Source organism: Anguilla anguilla, chromosome 3, assembly GCF_013347855.1.
Source record: "Anguilla anguilla isolate fAngAng1 chromosome 3, fAngAng1.pri, whole genome shotgun sequence".
Lineage (NCBI taxonomy): Eukaryota > Metazoa > Chordata > Actinopteri > Anguilliformes > Anguillidae > Anguilla > Anguilla anguilla.
The window spans coordinates 1,553,992-1,578,024 of NC_049203.1; the positions used below are offsets into that span (position 1 = coordinate 1,553,992).

At 48.9% G+C, this 24,033-nt stretch overlaps 1 protein-coding gene across 2 annotated transcripts in view; it reads right to left on the reverse strand.

Annotated features, from left to right (window-relative positions):
• LOC118223906 (serine/threonine-protein phosphatase 2A 55 kDa regulatory subunit B beta isoform) overlaps positions 1-22,281 on the reverse strand; it is a 60,081-nt gene extending 37,800 nt beyond the window's left edge. Inside the window, exons 1-2 of one of the 2 annotated variants that reach the window (XM_035410967.1) lie at positions 22,025-22,281; positions 21,843-21,920 (exon numbers count right to left, since the gene is read on the reverse strand). In XM_035410967.1, coding sequence (XP_035266858.1) covers positions 21,843-21,920; positions 22,025-22,034 — 88 coding nt within the window. In that variant the 5' untranslated portion in view covers positions 22,035-22,281. Of the gene's footprint in view, positions 1-14,069; positions 14,632-21,842; positions 21,921-22,024 lie in introns of those variants that run through there. The other variant, XM_035410968.1, reaches the window with a different exon arrangement.
• Between the last annotated feature and the right edge of the window lie 1,752 nt (positions 22,282-24,033).

The following is a 24,033-nucleotide window of genomic DNA, read 5'->3' on the forward strand; positions in this document are numbered from 1 at the left end:
GGGGCATACATGTGGGCGGGGCTGTGTTGCCATGGAACTGGCAGCCTGACCTTCATAGCTTCAGCTGACACAGCTGCTTTAGTGGTGAGGCAACAAGCACCAGAAATAACACACTTACACTCTTACTGTAAACACACACGCGCACACACACACACACACTTACACTCTTACTGTAAACACACACACACACACCTAAACACTCACACTCTTACTGTAAACACACACACACTTACACTCTTACTGTAAACACACACACACACTTACACTCTTACTGTAAACACACACACACACTTACACTCTTACTGTAAACACACGCACACTTACACTCTTACTGTAAACACACACACACACTTACACTCTTACTGTAAACACACACACACTTACACTCTTACTGTAAACACACACTTACATGCTTACTGTAAACACACACACACACACACCTAAACACTCACACACTATACACACACACACTTGCATTCTTACTGTAAACACACATGCACACACTTACTGTATACACACACACACTTACACACATACACGCACACACTTACATACTCACACACATACTGTATACACACATACACACACACGCGGACATACACATACTGTATACAGATACACATACTGTATACACACATACACACACACATACACATACTGTATACACACACACACACACAGGTATACACATACTGTATACACACATACACACTTGCATACACATACTGTATTCACACATACACTCACACTTTCTGAATACACATGTATACGCACATACACATACACATGCATACACACCACACACACACACGGATACACGTACATACTCTTACAAATAGTACACACTCAAACACATATATCCAAATACTCATGCGTGCAAACATACGCATATACATACATACACAATGTGCACACACATACACACTCACAGAACACATACATATACATATATAGACCCATACACACACACGCTCAAACACAATTCATGCTACACTGAGCTGGTCCTTCAAACATTGGCTATATTCAAATTTGCAATTATTAAAAGTAGTGGTGTAATTGGCAGCTTAATTATATTTCAGAGCTTCTGATGTCTAAACTTCAGAGGAAATGGAATTTAAATATGCTCAGTGAGCTCATTTATTTATAAAAGCTAATGGATTCAGCAGCACTCCGGAGTACAAACAGCTCTCCGTGCAGTTAATGTTATTCTTTGGACTGTTGTGTCGTGTGTCGCAGAATCCGGACACTAAATGAAGACACCGTGATAAAACGGTGAATATTTATATTTTATACATTTTGCAGCCAGAGGGCTTCTGATGAGCGGTGCCACTGGGGTTAAAGGTCGCGCGCGCGTTTACTGTAGCGCTGAGCGGTTAGCATAGTTAGCATTGGGGGGCAGCAGTGGGACGGCATTTATACACATCTCAGAGTCCCAGAAGCAAGGCCTCATGGGAAAACACTGGAATTCTAAACCCTTGTAAAAAAAAAAAAACCACAGGCTTATGCCTCTCCTTGCATTCTCCAGACTGGTCCTAAGAGACACGGACGTCTCTGTTAGTCTGTGAGTCTGAATCTCCCGTCGCGGGGCTGCAGTACAGTTAGAGCGAGAGAACGCGGGTCAGAGAGGCGTGTACGTGAGCGTTTACACGTTCAGAAATTCATCTCAGAACGCTGTCCGTCAGGCGGACAGGAAGCGGCTCTGTAAACAGCAGTCCCTCACTCGGTCTCGCCAGTCCCGGCGTTTTGCTCTTGACCCAAATTCTATCTCTGCACGCACGCACACCTAAATATCCGCCAGTCTGATTGGCCAGGGCCTGCAGCCGAACAGGAAGTGGCAGGCTGTTTATCTGTCTCAGGCCCCGCCGCCCAGCTGAGCGTGAGTGGGCGCGCTGGAAACGTGACACGATCAATGAGGCCCATCGGGGGGTGGCCCAGAGGGGCGTGGCCCAGAGCGCCAACACAGAGCGGCGGGGAGGGCGGGAGGGGGGGGGGGAGCACGGGGGGGTGTGCGGACAGACTGTACAGCACATGAAAGCTCAGTCAGTTCTTTTGCTCAGCCACTCAGTTAAGGCTGAATATTGTTAAAATATTTCCAGGCATACACTGATAATGAGTACACACACGTATACACACACACACACACACACATACATACACACAACGTAGTGTAGTAGTAGTCACTGGCTCTCCTGTACACACTGTGTGGCCTGTAGGGTGTTAAATAGTCACCAGCTTCCCCTGTAGTACTGTGTGGCCCGTAGGCTATGAAATAGTCACACGCTACAGCAGGGCATTGTACATTCGGGACAACAGAAAGAGCTGCCATTTGGGTGGCTGTTGTGTGGATGACTGCTCAAGTCCTTCATCTTGTGTCTTTGTGTCGTGGGGACCTCGGCTTTTAGTTCCTCCCTCGAGCGGATCGCACTGCCCTCCATTTAAACAGAAGCCTCTTTTCTAGCCCAGTCACGCTCAGATAATCTTTCTTCTTCAATCCGTCATACCGCAGGAACTACAGGGGGAAAATCTGGCATTGGAAAATGTAAATAAAAACACTTTCGGCAGCTGATGCTGCAAGAGGGATGACCAGAACATGGCTTGATTAGAAGGATGCCACTTTTCAGCAAGATTAAACTACAATAAATGACACAAGCATCAGAGAGAGAGAGAGAGTGTGTGTGTGTGTGTGTGTGTGAAAGAATGAAAGACTCATATTTATAGCCTGTCCGAGGAGGTGGTACACACACACACACACGTATGCATACACTCACAGAAAGACACATGGACGCGCACACACTCACAGACACACACACACACACAGCGGCTGAGCGGAGAGTTTAAATCACTCATGATTTCTGTAGTGATTTAGGGCTGTACTGGCCTGTACTGGGTCCTCTGTGCTGTTCTCATATCTGGAAGTATCCTCCCCCGCCCCCACCCCCCCGCCCGGTGCCCCACTCTTCCTGCGCGGTACCCTACCCTACAGCAGAATGAGTCAGAGCCAATGGCCTCTTCCCGAAATAGAGCTGCACCCCCACAGAGGACCTAGCTCTGTGGCTCCAGAGGAGAGGGCACCCTCTCCCAAAATATGAGCAGAGAGCAGCGGCAGTGAGACCGCTCTGGAGTCCCATCACCTGTCGGTGTGTCCCCTGTTACCTGTCTGTGTGTCCCGTCTGTCACCTGTACCTGACTGTCCCCTGTTACCTCGAGCCACTGGGGCCTCTGCTGGCTCCACACACAGGTGCCCATTTGTCCTGCCCGCTGTGGGGTGATTGAAGGGGGTTGGGCATCTCTGCCAGCGTGTGTGTGTGTGTGTAGGACAGCATGAGCGCTGTCGCACACAGGGCTGTGCAATGCTCCAATCACAGCGCAGATTCAGTTAGGCTGTGATTTACATCCTGTCTGTGGAGGCAGCAATGAGCCACTGCTTCTCCACTCTGCACACACCACTCCCCCTCTCTGTTCCTCCTCTCTCACTCCCCCTCTCTGTTCCTCCTCTCTCTCTCCCCCTCTCTGTTCTTCCTCTCTCTCTCCCCCTCTCTGTTCCTCCTCTCTCTCTCCCCCCTCTGTCCCTCTCTCATTTCCTCTCTCCCTCTCTCCTCTCCTCCTCCTATCCATTTCTGCCCCTCTCTTTCTCTCCCTCTCTGCCCCTCTTTCTCTCACTCCCTCTCTAGTTGTGTAACCTGGTATCTGGGTCCCCACAATGTGCCCGTGAGTTGTGTAACCTGGTATCTAGGTCCCCACAATGCTGTGTCTGTACTGCACCAGGCTTTGGCCTCCAAGCTGAAATATTTCAAATTCTTTCAGCCGTTCAGAGACGCTCTGATAGCACAGGATAAAATTAGTACAGGAGGTGAGTGCAACTTAGCATGAAGGTCTGAATGTGCTACATCCGAGGGGAACCAAGATTTTAAAATATTCTTTCTTCTAAAGTGAAAAATAGATAAGGCAACTGAAGAGAAATCAACCTTGAATGTTTTCTGTACTTATTTCTATCTAGTGCTCAATGGAAAAGGGCTAAATGCTGAATATGTGCAAAGTAAAGTAAGTCCTACTTCTGAATTAATTAGATAGCCCAGATTGCAAAAATACAAAAAATAAGACGATGGACGAAGTTCCGATTTTGCAGCCATTTAAAATTTAGTTTTTTGCTTGATCAAGTCTAGGCGCTTAAAAATATGTCTTGCATAGCAACATTCTGCTTATCTGCTGACCAATCAGAAGCCGGGAAAGCCATGGCATGTCCACATATGAGGCTCTGCAGACCGTGCCACGCCCGTTATTCTCCGTCAGAAGGCCCCGCGGACTGCCCTTGTCGTCAGCGCTGCTGCGGCTGTTTACGGTGCTGCTGTCCCTGGGCGAGCAGGCAGCACTCCTTCTGCAGAAATAAACCCTGTCCTGCGAACGCTGCCTCTGCTCCAGTCCTGAACATAACAGAGAACCGTCTCTACCCAACACGCCACACCCAACATCTACAGCATACGCACACGCCACACCCAACATCTACCGCATACACACACACACACAACCACACGTGCAGATAGACGCATACGAACACAAATAAACAAGCCAACTGACATGTACAGACACATACTCTCACACGCACACACACTCACACTCTCTCTCACACGCACACACATGCACGCACGCACACACACACACGCGCACACACTCACACACACACACGCACACTCTCTCTCACACGCACACACACACAAACTCTCTCTCACACACACGCACACACACACACACACACTCTCTCTCACACACACTCTCTCTCACACACACGCACACACACACACACACTCTCTCTCACGCACACACACACATTCCTCACACCAGGCCGTTAGGGGAGACTGTTCCAGGGGCGTTCTGCGCTCTCTGGTCTCTGATGCACCCCGAGAATAAACCCCTCCCAAACACAGCCCAGCTCCCAGCCCTCATCCCGTCCCGTCCCACCCATCATCCCATCCCGTCCCGTCCCGTCCCGTCCAACACGAATCGAAACGACGCCCCTGTGACGCGCAGCCCCGCCCCGCCCCCCCCTCCCCTGCAGAGGGCTGCTCCTCTTCGAGCTGCAGTATAAATCTGCGCTGGTTGCGTGCCGATCGATGAGGGCTGTTTAAGAGAGAGGCGCACAGATACAGGCGGTGAAGGGCTTTTCTGCAGGCTGCTGGGAGGACACAGATACAGGCGATAAAGGGCTTTTCTGCAGGCTGCTGTGGGCTGGGAGGACGTCCACTCCGTTAATTAAGAGCACTGAGGCCTCCGGCGCGGTCCGCTGAAAATCGAGGGCGTTAATTATACACCCTGATGACCCGAGAGACCCCAGCTTCCCCTGCTCAGCCGCAGAGCGAGGGGGACGGGGGGGCAGTCAGCTGCTCCAGCGGGGACAGGAAACGCATCACCTCTCTCACGTGGGAAAACTTCCTCTATTCCTCCTCTCCTCTTGCTCTCTCATCCTGTCTTTTTCTGGAATACAGGTCACAGACTCCACAGAGGGCCCGATGACCCTAAATACACACACACACACACACTCACACACACACACACACACACACACACTCACACACACACACACTCAAACAGACAGACACACACACACACACACACTCAAACAGACACACACACTCGCATATAGACCCAAAGACAGACGCACACACACTCAAAGACACATTCACACTCACACAGACTCTCATTTAGACACATACTTACTGTGACACACAGTCAGACACACACACACACACACACACACACTCAGCCATCATCACCACCTGACTGCCTCCCCACCACAGCAAGCTGTTCTCTGACACACAGTTAATTAATGAGACACTGCTCTCCGCTCTCTCTCTCTCTCCCTCTCTCTCTCTCTCTCCCCCTCTCTCTCCCTCCCTCCCTCAGCGACACTTTGTCCAGCTAAAATTACAACTATCTACACACAGAGAGATAGCAAGAGAGGATGGGGGGGCAGGAGGGGTGGGGTAGAGGGCCTGGCTGGGACACGTCACACAGTGAATTCCCCAACACCTCCCCCCCCCCGCCCTTATACTGGATGTCCCTCGGGGGGGTGGGGGGGACGGGGACGGGGGGGGTGGGGGGGACGGGGACGGGGGGGTGGGGGGGACGGGGACAGCGGGGTGGGGGGGACGGGGACGGGGGGGGTGGGGGATGGGGAACGGCGAACCAGGAGCCGGCTCGGGGGGCCGTGGGGTGATGAGAGAACAGTTAATGGCCTGAGAGAAAGCGGAGAAACGACTGTGGGGCCGGAGTTATGAAAGGGATAAAAACCGTGTGAAGATGCCTGTTAGCCGTTCGCTCAGTGAGTGAGAGAGAGACAGAGAGAGAGAGAGAGAGAGAGAGAGAAAGAGAAAGAGAGAGATTTAATCTCCACACCTCCTGTAATGGTCACAGTACTGAGCATCTCAGATATGACACAGTAAATAGAGTGGAGAAAAACTGCTGGTCTAACTGAGCACAAAGGAGACTGTGTGTGTGAGTGTGTGTACATTTCTGTGTTTACATGTATGTACGGTGTGTGTGTTTGTGTGTGTGTGTATGTGTGAGAATGTGAGTGTGTGTGTGTGTGTGTGTATGTTTGCATATGTATGAGTGTGAGTGTGCTTGTGCTTATGTGTGTGTGTGTGTGTATATGTTTGCAGATGTATGAGTGGGGGGGTGTGTGTGTGTGTGTGTGTGTGTGTGTGTGTATATGTATGTATGTATGTGTGTGTGTATGCGTATGTGTATGTATGTACATTTATGTGTGTGTCTGTGTCCTTGGGCTCAGCTGGGATTAGCCTCTCTCTGCCCTCCCAAGGTGAGCATCAACTGGGGAGGGATCCCCAGGGGGTGGGGCCACCGCCAGCTCCGCCCCCGGCCCCGCCCCCCTGTACCCAGGGGAAGGGGCTCAGAGTAATGAACACACAGTCAAGGAAAGGGTTGGGTCCAGATGGGACCCAACAGCTAATTCACTTAGTGACTTCACTTTTCCAGTCAGATTGAATTGCTTTGCAATTTAATTGTTGCTTTGAAGACCTCAATTCAGAAGTAAGAAGATGGTGACTGAGTCGTGCATATCGCAGTATTCTCAGTAAAAATGCAGTTTCTGATTGGTGCTGCTGTAAAATGGTCGCTGGTTCTCCTGTAGTTCTGTGTGTGGTCTGTAGGGGGCAGAATAGTCACTGGCTCTCCTGTAGAGCTGTGTGCCCTATGTGGTGTAGAATAATCTTTGGCTCTCCTGTAGTACTGTGTGGTGCTAGCTCATTTTAGAGACCAACACACTCATCCTTATACTGCACCCTTTTGTCATACAACCAGTTACATAAAAGATTTAACAGCCAGCGCTGCTTGTGCAGTATGTTGATAAAAAGCTGTTTGTGCAGAACGTCGCAGTCTTACGCAGACGTGTGTGTGTTCTTACCAAAGGGCTCGGTGACTAGCGCTAAGCTATGCTTCTTTAGATGAAAAGCGGGGGAGAGAGAGAGAGGGAGGGAGGACTGTGAGATAGAGAGACAGGGAAGGAGGACTGTGAGATAGAGAGAGAGGAAGGGAGAGAGTGGGAGAGGGGGGGAGAGAGAGTGCGAGGGAGAGAGAACCACTGTACAGATAAATGGTGCAATGTGTACCTTGTTCAGCTTGTAAATGTTATAATTACAGTTAACTAAGTGCTTTCAGTAGTCAGGGAAAAGCTTTAAATCCAGCCATTTGAATATGTGTATATATTTTTTTGTTGTTATGTATATAATGATTTGGCAATATTTACTGTCTGTATTCCATTGCCAATAATGCATATTGAATTGAATTGAAAATTGAGAAAGAGGGGGAGAGTGGGAGATAGAGGGAGGGAGGGAGAGAGGGAGTGGGACGGTGAGAGAGAGATGGATGGAGAGAGAAAGAGGGAGAGAGAGATGGAGGGAGGGAGAGAGGGAGTGGCAGAGAGGGAATGAGAGAGAGAGACAGCCCATAATAAGCGTAAATAAATGATGAACGGTCTTTAGGAGAATGCGCACGTTTCGTCGGGTTGGACCGTGTTTGTGCTGGGGTCCGTTTGGGGAGCGCGGGAGTGGCCCTAAAATTCAGCGCCGTCCGTCAGAGGAAGCAGCCCCGCCCCGCCCCGCCCCGCCCCGATGACAGAATGAGCGCTGAACCGAAACGCATCGCAGGGCGAGGAGCGGCTCGGCCCGGTCCGTCTACGCAAGCTCGGGGGAAAACCGCCATCCCTGCGTGTGCTCGCCGTCCCCCCCAAAACCCTCTGCGCACCCGCAAAAACAAACTCAGCACCGGAGGAGAAACGCACAGGACAGGCGGGGGACAGACAGGTGCCCAAAACGAAGAGATGATAAAAACTGGCACACCTCGGAGGCTGCTGCCCGATGCCGAGGCCGTCGGCGCCAGACAAGCTCCACTCCGGGCGAAGTGTGGCGCGTTGGGTCTTCACCTGCGTCGGGACTTTAACTACACTTCATAAAGTAATCAATCACAACATGCTTAAAGCCATTCTGTCCCCAGCCATCTGGCCAAATCCTACCAACTCTCACTCTCTGTCCCTCCCCCCCTCCCTCTTATTTTCTGTCTTTCAATCTTCCCTCCCCCGGGTTTCGTAAAGGCGTCAGTAAATGTAAATTTTCGGCTGGGAAAGGCGCTGCGTCGGCTGAATTTTCCTCACCTTTAGTCACGAGAAAAGCCCGGAAAAAAACCTGCTCTCCTGAAAAAATAAACGCTAACACATCAGCGCTCCAGAGCACAGATTATTCGTACATCCTAAGGATGTGTAGAAAATGTGTTAAAGGCGGGTTTTCACTGCATACAGTGACAATTAGGTCAAAATCACATGATGAAGAGGCCGTTGTGCACGGTTGGGTTATGGGGTTCAGGGTGAGATTGGGCATGGTTGGTTATTTTATAATATTTTATAAAATAAAAAAAGTTTTTAAATCCTGCATATTATGCCTTATAAAGGCATTATAACAAAATATGTTGGTAATAGTTGTGCAGTCACAGGGATGCCTGTGTCACAATGCTGAAAAAGTGTCACCTTTGGAAGGATTTGTGGTGCAGTATTGGTAATGTACCCATCTCTTATCTAGTCTGTATAATAATAAGAAGAATAACCTTATTTGTAATGCGAAAATTGCAGAAAGCACAGAGCGAGCTAATGGGACATCATAAAAGCGAAACAATAAAACAATTAGGGTAATGAATTCAACATCAAGGCTGATAAATCAATAAAGGCAGCCATCGCCCAAAACTAAAAATAAACAAGTATGCCTCACGCAGCTAAAAGGTGGCTTATAACTGTGCATTTTCACGTAGATTTAAAAGAAGACAATAAAATCAATACAAGGATAGGCAGAGTAAAATAAACCTGTCTAGCCTCCAGTCCCCTGCCTCTGAAATATTCATGTGTTTCATTCTTGCCAACCTCATTTCTTTGGCTGTCCCTGAAACAGTTGAGAGTGAATTTATGTTTTCTGTAATTTCTCTTCTGCAACAGCACTTGTGCTTGTCTCTGGATTACCCGAAATGCCTCCAATGCGCTTTTCTCCTGACTTTATTTATGCCTGCATTCAATTCGCAGCTGTTTTATTTTATACTTCATCACTGTAACCCCCCCCCCTTCCCTGGCCTCTGATTCTGCACCTGTAACCTGGCCTCTGATTCCGCACCTGCAACCTGGCCTCTGGTTCTGCACTTGTAACCTGGCCTCTGATTCCACACCTGTAACCTGGCCTCTGACTCCACACCTGTAACCTGGCCTCTGATTCCACACCTGTAACCTGGCCTCTGATTCCGCACCTGCAACCTGGCCTCTGATTCCGCACCTGCAACCTGGCCTCTGATTCCGCACCTGCAACCTGGCCTCTGGTTCCGCACCTGCAACCTGGCCTCCGATTCCGCACGTGCAACCTGGCCTCTGGTTCTGCACCTGTAACCTGGCCTCTGGTTCTGCACCTGTAACCTGGCCTCTGGTTCTGTACCTGTAACTTGGCGTCTGGTTCCGCACCTGTAACTTGGCCTCTGGTTCCGCACCTGTAACCTGGCCTCTGATTCTGCACCTGTAACCTGGCCTCTGATTCTGCACCTGTAACTTGGCCTCTGGTTCCGCACCTGTAACCTGGCCTCTGAGCAGTCAGAAGCTGCCAGCTGAGGGTGTACAGTCGAGATGATAAGTTCCCTGCATGTGTTGATATTGGATGCTCTGTAGTAACGGTCATGGTTTTGTCTGAGATAACTCCCCGCTCTTGCACACAATCAGTGTCACTCCTGACTAAGAACGAGGTGTTCTGGGCTGGGACAGCAGATGTTCTCTGTGTGTTTGGGCCTCCTTTATGTTCGCTGCGCCCCACTGAGATTCTCGGTGGCTAATAACCGGGCGATGATCGATGAGGCTGCGGGACGTCCCGTGTGGGGAACGGTGGCGTTAGGACGTCCCGTGTGCGGCAGGGAGCGGCGCTTGTTTTCCCTGACACAGGCACACAACAGCCAGCAAATCAGCCAGCCTTTAAGGTCCAATCAATCAGGGAGGGGGGCGACGCGTCAGGCTGGGGGGGGGGGGGGGTGTTGGGAATCTGAGCCGCTGACGGCGTGCACACAGATAGCGGCCTGGGGAGTGGAACGGCTCCCGTTTCACAGTCAGTCAGCCGGAACCGGGGGTCCAGGACACCGCCCCAGCCCCGCCCAGCGCGAATGACTGAGGCTGCGGTCTCCCACGGCAACACAATAGCTGCCGCCATTTTGTTCAGTCCTGCTGATGTCCCACTCTGCACACGTCACTGAGCCAAGGAGGATGAGGAAGGGGGTGCGGGGGGGGGGGGGGGGGGGGTTCTGCCTTTCGGGGGGGATTCTGTGTTTCGGGGGGGGGTTCTGTGTTTCAAGTGGGGGGGGGGGGGTCCTGTGTTTCTGGGGGGGGTCCGACCCCTGTTGCTGACTCTCGGCTTTGTGAAGCTCCGGCACGGCCAACCAATTGGAGGCGAGGCAGCGCACGCATAACCTGCTCCTGCCATTGGCTGGCTGGGACAAATCATGCAACTCCGCACAAAAACTCCCTGGCTGGCGTCCAATGACATTTCCTCTTGCTATTGTGCGGTAAAGTACACTTTATTATCAAGCTGGGGGGGCCAGGAAAACACCTTCCATTCCAGTAATACCCCCCCCCCCCTTAGTCTCCCTCTATGGACCAGTTCCCAAATCTGACCACTGCTGTTCCCATTTAGCAACATTAACAGCGATTTACGCTTTTGGCCGGTCTTCAACTCCACTGCCGTTTTTAGAGTTCTGTTGGCCTGGAAGTTGCGCTACAGATGCGAACAAGTACTTAAAAAGCGACAAAACGATGATGTACTGAACTGAAATGGCCAAAGAGACCGTATGTGAGCCGTCTACCCGGCACCCAAGCACATTAAAACTACAGTCACAGCACGTCAGGCCAAAATACTCAGCACATAACAAAAACATCATTCTGCCACTATTGTGTACAAAACTGTAATAAAATTTTTTTTTTTTTTACATTTGCCCTGTTTTAACTATCGGTCCACTAGTCCCTTGTGTGTCGTGTGAGTTCAGCAGAATAATCTGAGAGAAACACAAATCACAGCAGAATCTCCCCCTTGGCCTAAACGCTGCTCCAATAGCTCCAGAGTCCCCGCTGACAGCGCCCCCTGCAGGGCAGGCTGAATCATTGCTTATTTTCAATTATTCAAACTGAATCGCACAGACAACACAAACACCAGAACCAATGGCCCATTAAATTCTCTCAGACGCCGCCTACCCTCCCGGCTGAGGGTTCATTAGAGCGCAGATTCATCTGCCTCCTCCTGAAAGCCCTTAAACGCGTCGCCCTGAGCCCTGGGCCGGGCAGACTGGGGCTGAGCTGCAGCGATGGCTCTTTAATGGCTGTACAAAGGGTGGCATTCAGTGAGTATCGGCTTTATCTGCTCCAGTAAGCCCCTGCAGTGCTGAATAAACACTGCTGTGGACTCACAACTTATTTTATCTTTACAAAGCATTTACCCTTTTTAGCTTTAATTATAGCATTGCCAGGAGCCCTGATAAGAAACAAAACAACTGTTCCCAGTAATAATAATGGATTATTATATATATATATATACATACAGTGCGTTTCATATCAGGATGTGAGATGCTGCCGCCATTAGTGTGTGCCCTCCACCCAGGCGATTCATGGCAGCCATTTTGTGCCACAATGCTCACCGCACATGAGCAAATGCACATCTCATTCAACGCATCTGGATCAATTAGCGTAGGAGGAAACAGAGCCCAGACCATTAAATGGATATAAACGATTTAATCAATGACAAGAAGCCATATGAAATTTTTTTTTTTTTTTTTTTTTTCCAAATTCTGGTCGTATGGTCTCAGCAAAACCAAGCCAAAGACTCTTTATGAGCTATTTCTATTTTCTATTTATATGACTATATCACACCTGAACATTTCTTTCTGCCAAATAAATGTAATGTAATGTAAACCTGTTTTATTAATTTTACGATCAGTTAAACTCACACAGCCACTGAGCCGAAGGACACTTCAAGTGCAGCTTGTGCAGGCAGATTGTAGGACAACCACTTGACCAGATGGGGTCGCTGGTGAGCCATGAGAGACGCACTGAAATCAAATGCAGTTCAAACATGTATTTGAGCACCATGATGCCTGTATATAGCGTTCATAGGGACAAGTTACTGGCTGAGATGTTATTTCAGACAGTCATTACAAAGCACTAGGATAGATAGCTCACTTCAAGAAAATCCAGATCTTGCTTCGTGGCTACAGGAAGTAAATAAGTAGTAGCAGCAGTAGTAGTATGTCAAAATGTTTCAGTTGTATGTTGGGGGAAATTTATAAAACTAGCAGCATATGTAAAACTAGGTCGTAATCTAAATCAATTTCTGAATCTCTTCGGTGTGGCTCTTGCCTGTCGTTATGTAATTTTAAGTAGGCTATTATTTGTCTAAAATACTACGGCAATAAAGGTGTTGGCACGTGAAGCACTGCGTGAATGGGGAGTGAATAGGGTGCGTGCTCGCGTGTTTTGACTAATGAAAGGAGCACGGGCTCAGGGCAAAACATCTCGCGTCCTCTCAGACGCGTCATTAGCCCGTGACGATGTGCACTCTGTCCCACAGCCAGAAGGGCGATTTTGTGTTTGTAATCAACAGCAGGAATCAATCACACTCTACAAAGAAATGCAAACAAAGTATTTCGTGACTCGGTGTTCTGGTTAAGGTTCAATGTGAAGTTCTTTCAAAAGAGTAGTTGTTTCGGGAGGAAGACTGTTTTTCTCTGGAATACATGACCTCTGCTTTCAGTGGCTTGTATGTTGCGCATGACAAGCATGACAATCATGACACGCTCACTTCGTTCTGCCCGCGTGGAGTGCAGTCAGTGCTTTCAGAGTAATTGGAGTGGGAACATTGGCTTACGTTGTAAATTACCCCGGGCGATACGTACACATATGTAACCTACTACTGCCGGCTATGAACAACTCACTGAACTAAAGCAACATCGGGTGAGATTAGTAACTTTTAAGTTACCATATGAAAATCCATTAAAGCTTATTTGTGCGTGCTCCCTGTGCCGCTCTTTCCTGTAACCCAACTTTCCACGCGACGTCGGGCGGCACCACTGCCTGGAATGGAATTGAATCTGTCATACAGACTTGGGCGCGAGCCAGCCGTCATCATTCGCACCTCGTTGACACCCTGACGTTTCACAGACGGGGGCTGCAGCGTTTTAGCCCGGTCACCCGGCCAGAATCTCGTAAGCACAATGCAAGCCATATAGCCTTACATCATTTTTAACCCCCACCGCGCCTACCCAGAACTCAGCTGCTGGTTAAGAAACAAACACGGGAAGCGAGGAAGTGTACGCTTTGTCTTTGTGCCGCCGCTAAACGGGTCTGTTTGTGCTCTACACCATCCAGGGCATCCTCCACCGCCCTTCTCTCCTTCAAGACACGCACGCATTCACTCCGTCTCCCGGCCGTCCCCCTTGCCACACACACAGAGCCCCCCCCCCCCCCCCCCCCCCCAGAGCGACCGCCGCGACCCCCGCGTCCCTACCTTCCGTGTGGCAGCTGGAGGACAGGATGGTGCTCGGGGGTCGGAAGAGGTAAGGCAGGTAACGGGAAAAGCATTTCATTTTTTCCCCGTTTTTTTTTTTTTTTTTTTTTTCCTTTTTCGTTTTCGGTTGGCGCCTTCGTGTTTAGCCCCACATTCCAAGCTGCCGATGACACAGGCAGCGGCGCAGAAACGCGGAGTGGGTGAGATCCCCGTTTTTTTCCCCCCGAGAGCTAAAGCGGCATTACTTTCTTTACTCAGCGCGTCAATCCGTCTTCTGCTGCGGGCGAGGCGAAGGGAGAGGAGAGGTCTCCGCGCGAGGCTGTTCCCTCCTTCACCATGGTTCCTTCCCCTGCTGCCAGCTGGACGAGAGGTTGTGCATTTTTTTCCCCCTCCAGGATTCAGAGGGGAGGGGGCGACGGAGGAAGGGGGGAGAGGAGGGTTGTATTTTGCCCGGACCGTGTCTGTTGTGCCGTCGCCTGCGTTGCTTTCGTCAGTGGAGCGGCTATCGCGGTTTATGTCCCCGCTGTGTGGAAGTTTGCTGTCCCAGTAAATACTGGCTCCCTACCGACCCACCGCCGCCCGTCCCATCCCCCGACCCCTCCCTCCGTCCCTGTCTGTACGTTCGCGCATGTACACATATCAGTAAATACATTTTTTTAGATTATACGCACCAATAGTTATTGCGCGTAATATATAATCTGAAATCTTTCACTTCAGATAAGAACAACAACAATAATAATAATAGCTGTTGTTATGGTTTTGTTTAGTTTTAGAGCACAAAAGTTAGCTTCAACCAAGGAAAGCCTATCTGTACTTCTAAAAGAGGACTGCAGTGAGGTTTTGCAGACAGAGGATTCTGAAATGAAACATTTTTTAATATATTTTTTAAATCTTATGCATACTTTCTTGTGTCTAATTGTCCTTCTCACACACTCTAGACTTTGAATCCTCCACAGATTCCCTTTAATTCTTTTGCTGTCACGGTGATCACACAGAACAGCGGTCATAACGTTGTTTGTTCACGCTGGAATATTGTGTCATCACAGTGTGGCCTGTATTCGCCCGAGTTGTGCTCCAGATCAATAAAACATCTCATCAGCAGGACAGGGGAGGCGAGGATAGAGTGGCACTCTGTCCCGTCAGCACAAACAGCAAAAACAAGGAAACACGAATCCCCACCTAAATCAGCTGCCTTCCATCATAAACAGTGCACAGCAGGGGTTCGTCTGGCACTCAAAAACAAACATGCCCTCCCTGGGACGGGGGCCTGGGTCACAAAGCAGGGTCACTGAGTCGGCCGGATAACTGCACTGAGTAAATCCCTGGAACAGCTCTTTAACTTTAGTCCATGTTTCAGATTTTGGTGAGCTCCTGGTTTTACTCAGTGCAGTTATCCAGCTAACTCAGAGTAATCCTGTTTCCTGAAACAGGGTCCAGGTGTGTAAACCAGGTGTGGAAACATCCATTCTGCAGCAGAACAAAAATCGGGAATTTAAAGGCATCAGTCCAAACTGTAGTAAACATTTATTTAAGAATCTCTAAAATAGTTCAAGGTGGTTTCCTGGAGACCCTGGGAGTATATATATATCATTAAAATACAAACGAGGGTCTTGTACTGAAAGTTGGCTGAGTAAGATAACATTATCTGGGGTCCCTGGCTCATTCAGATTGAAATAGGAGGGGGAGGGGCCTGCGGACACTTTTAAGGGAATGGGACAGAGGGGACCTGTCAATCAGCAGCTGAAATGATCGATATGAAGGGCTGCCCTGTTACGAGACGGGTTCCCAGCATGCTTTGTGAAACCAGAGGCTTATTCAGATCCGGTCTGGTGCTGCTCCGGCAGGCGGGAGTGCCGGTGAATCCGTCAGCGCTTTGGAAACTCTGAGGGGAGGACTCTGCGCCTCCTCCTGACTCCCCCTGACCCCCCCTGCCAGATCTGGATGCCCTTTCTGTTCCCACGGCTTTGACTTAAATCTCTTTTCCCGTCCTCTCCCTCGTTTATTTCCCCCGTGAGTTTGAGTACAGGCGCTTACAGCAGCGTGGGAGGACCGGGACACGAACGACGAGACAAACCTTCCACGAACCTGACACTGTTTCCTGCTCCAAAAAAATAAAAAAATAAATAAAAGAGTGAAGGAAGGAATGCTTTTTTTAAACTGGCACGGAGGGGAAGAAAGGACAAAAGACGCTTGTTTCCTGGTGACCGTGGGCCCGGCATTCCAGCGCGGGGTTGGCGGTAAGATTAGAGTAATAATAAATGCGGTCTAACGGCGGGGCTTTTGTTGGCGGTAATGAATTCTGGGCGCCGCTGAATGTGGGCACCCGCGAAGCTCCGCTGGAAAAGGGGGCTTCCTGTGGAGGGACCGGGCCTGGACCGCCGCCCAGCTGCATGCTGGGAGTCCGCCAGGCCTCCACACGCCCGCCACACCATGTCAAACACAGGCCTCCACACACCCGCCACACCATCGCAGGATTCCACACACCCGCCACACCATCGCAGGATTCCACACGCCCGCCGCACCATGTCAAACACAGGATTCCACACACCCGCTACACCATCGCAGGATTCCAGACAACCGCTACACCATCGCAGGATTCCACACACCCGCCACACCATCGCAGGATTCCACACACGCGCCACACCATGTCAAACACAGGATTCCACACACCCGCTACGCCATCGCAGGATTCCACACACCCGCTACACCATCGCAGGATTCCACACACCCGCCACACCATCGCAGGATTCCACACACCCGCCACACCATCGCAGGATTCCACACACCCGCCACACCATCGCAGGATTCCACACACCCGCTACACCATCGCAGGATTCCACACACCCGCTACACCATCGCAGGATTCCAGACAACCGCTACAACCATGTCAGCTGTGGATTCCACACACTGTTACAGTTCCTGTTTTCCAGTAAACCTCTTCTGTATGCACTTGTATTGTATTTCGCGGTGGGTGGGGGGGGAGGGGGGGGTTGTCACAACATTTTACGCGTATCTCCGGTGTTTTGGGACCAGCGTCTCTACCAGCGAGCAGATGTCCCTCACTCTTAATGAGGTGAGGTCTCCTCACGCTCTCACCGGGACCCAAAGGAGACCGAGCAGGTGCTCAAAAGTCCTCCTTTGGTCAGAAATCGAGAGCCACTGCAGCATAAGTGCCCTGCCCCTCAAACTGGAGGCCAGTTCCTCTGTGTGTGTCCGTCTCTTTTGCTCTTTGACTTTATTGTACTTTTCTTAATTCTTTAGCTCTGTCCTCCACAGCTTGTGATGTCGGCCATCGCCTCTCACCCGACTGCACGGACATGAGGCAGAGGAAGACCGTTCAGGTGCTACTCAAAAGGCAGACCTGCGGGCTCTTCAGTAACTAGCAGGGGTCGCTGGTGCCTCATGAAGCGTGATGTGTGATTGTGAGACGGAGAGACAGAGGCAAGGTGAGGAAGTATACATTTAAATAGCACCAGACTGCCGTAATCATCTATTAATAGCCACTGTTTCACACACAGCAAATATTTGCCCAGTTGCACAATTTTCATTGTATATCTCCTGTATGTCAGAGAAAATAACAGCGTTGTTTAGAGCACCACCTTGTGGCCATTTTATGCATTATCCGCTCTGCAGTATATTTGCCAAAATAAATTCCTGTCCTTTTAATTATCAGCATGAGATCGCACTATATGAAATACTGTTCAACAAAATAAAGGGCCAATAAATTCATCAATAAATTGTGAGGATGGTATTGCTGTGTTTTCACCAATAGAATCAATTTTATCCATTTTTTTTTCTTCAGTGGAATTATACTATAGTTTTGACCATCCTCACACTTTAAATTCCAGGTTAGCACTTTGGTCAAGGGTACTGCATCGGTTGTATAAAAGCCAGGGTTTGGCTGCTGGGTGGCTCATTCGGTTAAGGAACCACGCTGTGGTGCATGGATGAGCCCCACGGTCTCGTCCAAGACTGTGTCAGTGTCGACTGTGACCTGTAGCTCCATAGAGTACTCGCAGTTGGATTGCCCAGGGTAGGGTTCAGTCAGTTAGGGTTCTGCGTTTCTTCACTAGCGACCCCTGCTGGTCGATCAGGTGCCTGTGCGCTGCAAGTTTAAGCCACATATGAAAGGTCTTCCTCTGACTCCACTTTGTGCAAGCTCAGCTGTAGTCTGCAATTCTGAAAAGAAGCAGCTGGTGACAAAACGTGTTTAAGAGGAGATCTATGGATGTGTAAAGTCTCCTGAATTGGTAGTGAACTTGGCTGTCACTTGGCAGTGGGTGGCAAATATTTTTTGAAGAGGAATAAAAAAGCAGGGCTTGAGCACACACCCTTCTGGTTGCAAACCCTGTTGGGTCTTTAATCGCAGGCCTGGTCCTGTCGCTGTCGCCGTGGATACTGTCCCCAGACCCAGCAGGGTTTAATGCCGCGGAAACAGATGAGAGGGTCCCCGGGATTATTGGGGGGCCGGTGCCATCTGTCGGTCTCTCCGGTGGGCGAGCCTATCAAAGCCCCTGCTTCCCCTCCGCCAGGAGGCCCCCGCCCAGCCGCGCGCGGGGCCTGAGTCACAGGCGGGAGTCCTCAGCCCTCACGCCGCGCGGTTTAAAAAGAGCTGCTGAAAACCCTCCATGAATATTCATGAGCAGAACAGGCTGCTATATTTAGAGGTGCAGACAGAGATGCAGCACCCTCAGTGAGAAAGAGAAAGGGGGGGGGGGGGTGGCACACGGAAAGGTGAACAGGTCACACGCGTGTTTAGTGTGTGATAAACCGCGCCGGTTCTCGCTTATCCTGAGTGCTGTTTAGAGGCTCACTGGCGGGGGGGGGGGGGGGGGTTCTGTGCGTGTGCTGAGTTTCTGTGCGTGTGCTGAATTTCTGTGGATGTGCTGAGATTCTGTGGATGTGCTGAGTTTCTGTGGATGTGCTGAGTTTCTGTGCGTGTGCTGAGTTTTTGTGCGTGTGCTGATTTTCTGTGTGTGTGCTGAGTTTCTGTGGATGTGCTGAGATTCTGTGGATGTGCTGAGTTTCTGTGGATGTGCTGAGTTTCTGTGCGTTTGCTGAGTTTTTGTGCGTGTGCTGATTTTCTGTGTGTGTGCTGAGTTTCTGTGTGTGTGCTGAGTTTCTGTGGATGTGCTGAGATTCTGTGGACGTGTTGAGTTTCTGTGGATGTGCTGAGTTTCTGTGGATGTGCTGAGATTCTGTGGATGTGCTGAGATTCTGTGTGTGTGCTGAGTTTCTGTGGATGTGCTGAGTTTCTGTGCGTGTGCTGAGTTTCTGTGGATGTGCTGAGTTTCTGTGGATGTGCTGAGTTTCTGTGCATGTGCTGAGTTTTTGTGCGTGTGCTGAGTTTCTGTGTGTGTGCTGAGTTTCTGTGTGTGTGCTGAGTTTCTGTGGATGTGCTGAGTTTCTGTGTGTGTGCTGAGATTCTGTGGATGTGCTGAGTTTCTGTGGATGTGCTGCATTTCTGTGGATGTGCTGAGTTTCAGTGGATGTGCTGAGTTTCTGTGTGTGTGCTGAGTTTCTGCCGAGCATGTTTGTGTGGGTGTGAGAATGCAGTTGAGCTCCAGTCCAGGCACATCTCACTTCAGGCATTTTGCAGACATTCTTACACAGCTCACAGTCTTTTATATTTAGTCCGTTTACACAGCTGGATGTCTTCTGAAGCAACTCAGGTTCAGTACCTTGCTCAAGGATGGAATGCGGGGGTGTCTGATCTTATCCGGAAAGGGCCAGTGTGTGGGTGCAGGTTTTTGTTTTATCCCAGCACTACAACACCTGATTCAACTGTTTTACTAATCATGGTGTTCAATGAAGACCATGTGCCTTAGTGCTGGGTTAAAACATAAACCTGTACCCACACCAGCCCTTTTTCGGACAGGATTGGACACTCCCACTCCTGTAATGGGTACAGAGTCCCACCTGGGAATCAAACCTACAACCTTGTTTCGAGTCCAGCTCCACAACCGTTACGCTACACCGACATCCGTCACTGACGGGCGCCGTGGCAGCTGCTCAAAGTTTATCTCCGCAGGGCTTCCACGCCTGTCGGCACCCCTGGGGCATCTGCCTGCTGCCTCCACCTTAATCCTGCCCAGCCGCCCTCCTCCGCCCTTCCCCGGAAACACCCCCCCCCCCCCCGTGTCTCCAGAAAAGTTGCCCTTTAACACAACGCGATGTGCCGCCTGATCCGACCCGAGCAGTCACCGTAAAGCGCGCGGGAAAAAAATCATCCGCGACAGTGGCCTCGATGGGTGCGTCACCGCGCGTTTATTCATAGCGGCGGCTAATAACAGTGTTCAGTGATTACATCCATTCACTTTTCCGAGTTTCGGGGTGTGCTGTGCAGCCGCTGCTTGAAACGAGAAGGATAGACGGAGCCTCTCTCTGATGACTTGATCAATTCAGATCACCATGGTAACAGCTTGATTTTCAATGGAGAACAGCAGAGACTCGCGCTTCGGCGTGAAGCGCTAATACGCGCCGCGAGGCTACGACAAGCTCGAGGCAGTGGGCTGCAGTACTTACCGTAGGCGGCTCTTTGAAGAACTACGGTCTCCTGCAGCTTTTCGTTTACAACAATTCTTAAATCACGTTTGTTTTCAGAATTGAGGAGAAAACAAATATGCTGGTATAAAATTACGGGCAATATTTGCTTAGCGGGTAGACATATGTCAAGAACACAACAAAATCATACATTTTATAACCCAACATGTTCAGTTGGGGTAACAGTAGTAGTTCAGCTGAGCTCATAATGCAAAACAACAGGTTGCATATCCAAATATGATAAAACAATGGCTATGTACTGCGTGTATGTCATCCGGAAAAGGGTGCATGATAATCAGTCATCAATACTCACATGTTCCCACACACGCGCGCGCGCACACACAATCATTCACTATATGAAAATATTTTCAAAACATAATTGCCTCTACGACACCTTAGTATATTCTGGTAATTTTTATAACGTTATTTCAGATGACTTGCTACCGTTGTCCCGCACCATCTTACACTAACACACTTCATGCATTTCAGGGGTGTCAAGCAAACAACAAACAAATCTAAATTAATGCCAAATGTCTTTGCAGCTTTAACAAAACTATGAACACTCAAAGACCATTTTCACACCATGTACACGATCTTAAGGGTCCATCTCAAAATAACTTAAATTAGCTTTTTTCAAGGACACATATAGGTTGAATTTCTGAAATAATGAACACATAAACCATGTTGTTGTTAATGGCTCATTTGAGTTTTTAACTGTCTTACTTTGTTACTGAAATACAAATCACGCTATTTTAAAATATAATCACATGAACTGATAGCATGCAGGTGGGTTTGCTTTTTTATTCTCTTCTAACGGTTTTGAACGGGCTTTCGACCATGGCCGCGTCCCTACACTTATGCAACCCGGTACTGAGAAGGAAGAGGGGGGCGCGCAAGTCTGGTTTCTATAGTTACAAGCCAACCAATGCTGCATCGTAATATACTCCACAGTTCCTCCCAACAACTTCAAAATATAACAGTCGTGACTGCACAGCCATAAATAGGCTATAGTTACTACAAACTGCCATCGCAGAGCACACTGCATAAAGCGACGCTATCTTTGTCATTGCTGACAAATGGGTTTGTGTATTTGAGCATCGCACTCGGATTGTTCATGTATAATTGCACGGAGATGAGACAGTTATAGAACTGAAGGTAACCCTTGAGACTAATCAAAAAGCACTTAAACGGTTGTCGGTCGGACTGTGATGCAAGTATTTGACTTCTTACCTTCTGTGACATTTACCTCCGCCGCACCTTTCACCTGCGCGAAACACCAGCGCGTGTCCTCCGTGTTTCCTCCGCGACCTGCACAGAACCAAGCCGAAGCCTTTGAAATACAGCCTCATTTCATAACTGGACCGCAATCTAACCTATAGTAACTATGAAAAAAATGTATGTGGTTTACGTACCAGGTATCATATCTTTTTCCCTGCTAGCGCTCACCAGTGCGTCCGTCTTGATGGTGATGCCCCCAAAACCAGATACAGTAACAACTTGATCCAACAGCTCCGTTCCGTTGATAAGGGGGAGGGCGATATGAAACGATGCTGTCAGTCTGTCTAAACTATTTAAATGCCGTTTCAAAATGGCGAGGAAAAAACGCGATAAAGTCTGCCCACCTTCCGCGATTGATTTAGCCCTCCGTGCGTTCCGAACGCGGTTTTGATCTAAAGCATTGACAGGCTGTCCAAAAGACAACGATTTAGAAAAATTGCACGCACTTGACAAGGGTTCGGTGATTATGTCACTCCTCGACCCGTTTAGTGAGAGGAAATTAATTACAGGTGAAGGAAATAGAAATATATAGCAAAAAATAAAATAAAAAACCGCGTAAATCTAAACGCTTAAGCGCTTAATTGTTGTGGAACTGGACGGCTTAATGCGCAAAATGTAAACACGTTATATGCATTACGTCCCACTTCTGAATATGACACTTTCTGGCTGACTTGAACCCCACCTAATGACATTTTTGGCAGCCTATTTAGATTTCAATGAGCTGGCTAGAATAGGGTCAGAAGTGACTTTCTGCCGTGGTCTTTTTAGGCAGTGCTAATCAACTCTCAGAGAATTCTGTGCTGCGTTCTCTTTTTCACGTTGTAATAAGATTACCACACAAGGAAGCAAGAAAGAAAAAACTTGGGACACGGTTTCCCAGGACATAGAACACCTTAAAGGCCACCAGCTATTAATGAGTTAATCCTCTAAGCACACAGTGCAGTGTGGTGGAGAAACAGAATTGCAACGCATCATCATAGGCGCTAGGGGGAGCAATTTGACTTCAGTTACCCAAGACAAGCGGTATGGCTTCTTTTTTTAAAAAATATTTCATTGAATTTGTCCTGGTATAGATTCTCATTTTCGAGTGGATTTTAATGTAGCAGACATTAATAAATCAGCCTAATACGAGGCGTCTAAACCCTGCAGAAAGTACATTTTAGAATTTGTTTAGCGCACCTTACTAAATTCATTGCAAAATAATTTCATAACCCTTCTGCTTCTGAACATGAATATTAAATGAAAACGTGGAGGTAAATAACGGAACACATGTAAGAAAACAAAGTAACTTCTGTTCATTTTACTAACAGCACCGGTTGAGGGAATAAATAATATAATCAGAACCACCGTACTATCAAGAATATGATTCCCCTGCCGTGCAATCACGACACAGTTCCACACTGCTGCACTTAATACTGGGGAAGTTCTGCTTTTGCTAGCATCCAGACTGAAGAACTGACTGAGCTTAGACCCACAACCCTTGGAATTGGGTTCTCAAAGCTCAGTGTTTATGGCACACTCGACCTTAATGTAGCGTTAGAGTCACTCTTCACTGAGCCCAATTGTTTATCCATGAAGTTTTTATGTTTACACATAGTTTACACATAACCATACGAATACACAGTATATACACATATGAATACAGTATAGTCCCTTTATTCAGTAATAGTAATAGAGTCACAGTGCAGCCTGGTTAGTGTAGTCTGAATAGTGACAGTGCAGCCTGGTCAGTGTAGTCTGAATAGTCACAGTGCAGTCTGGTCAGTGTAGTCTGAATAGTCACAGTGCAGCCTGGTCAGTGTAGTCTGAATAGTCACAGTGCAGCCTGGTCAGTGTAGTCTGAATGGTCACAGTGCAGTTTAATCCAGTTTGATCCAGTTTGACCCGATGCAGACCCTCGGCCCGCATGCAGGGTGTCAGACACACTGCAATGAGCAGAACAGCTGCACAGCAGATATCTCTCACAGGTGCCGTTCTACCCCAAACAGAACTGGTCCTGGTGAAAGACGGATCCCTGCCGCCTGTGCCTGTGTGCTCCTCAGCTGTGTCAAATGCAGAGAGGTCATATATCATCTATAAACCACTCTGTCCAACAACAGAGACAGGAGTAGTAGTAACTATAGTATTAACAGTAGCAGTAAAA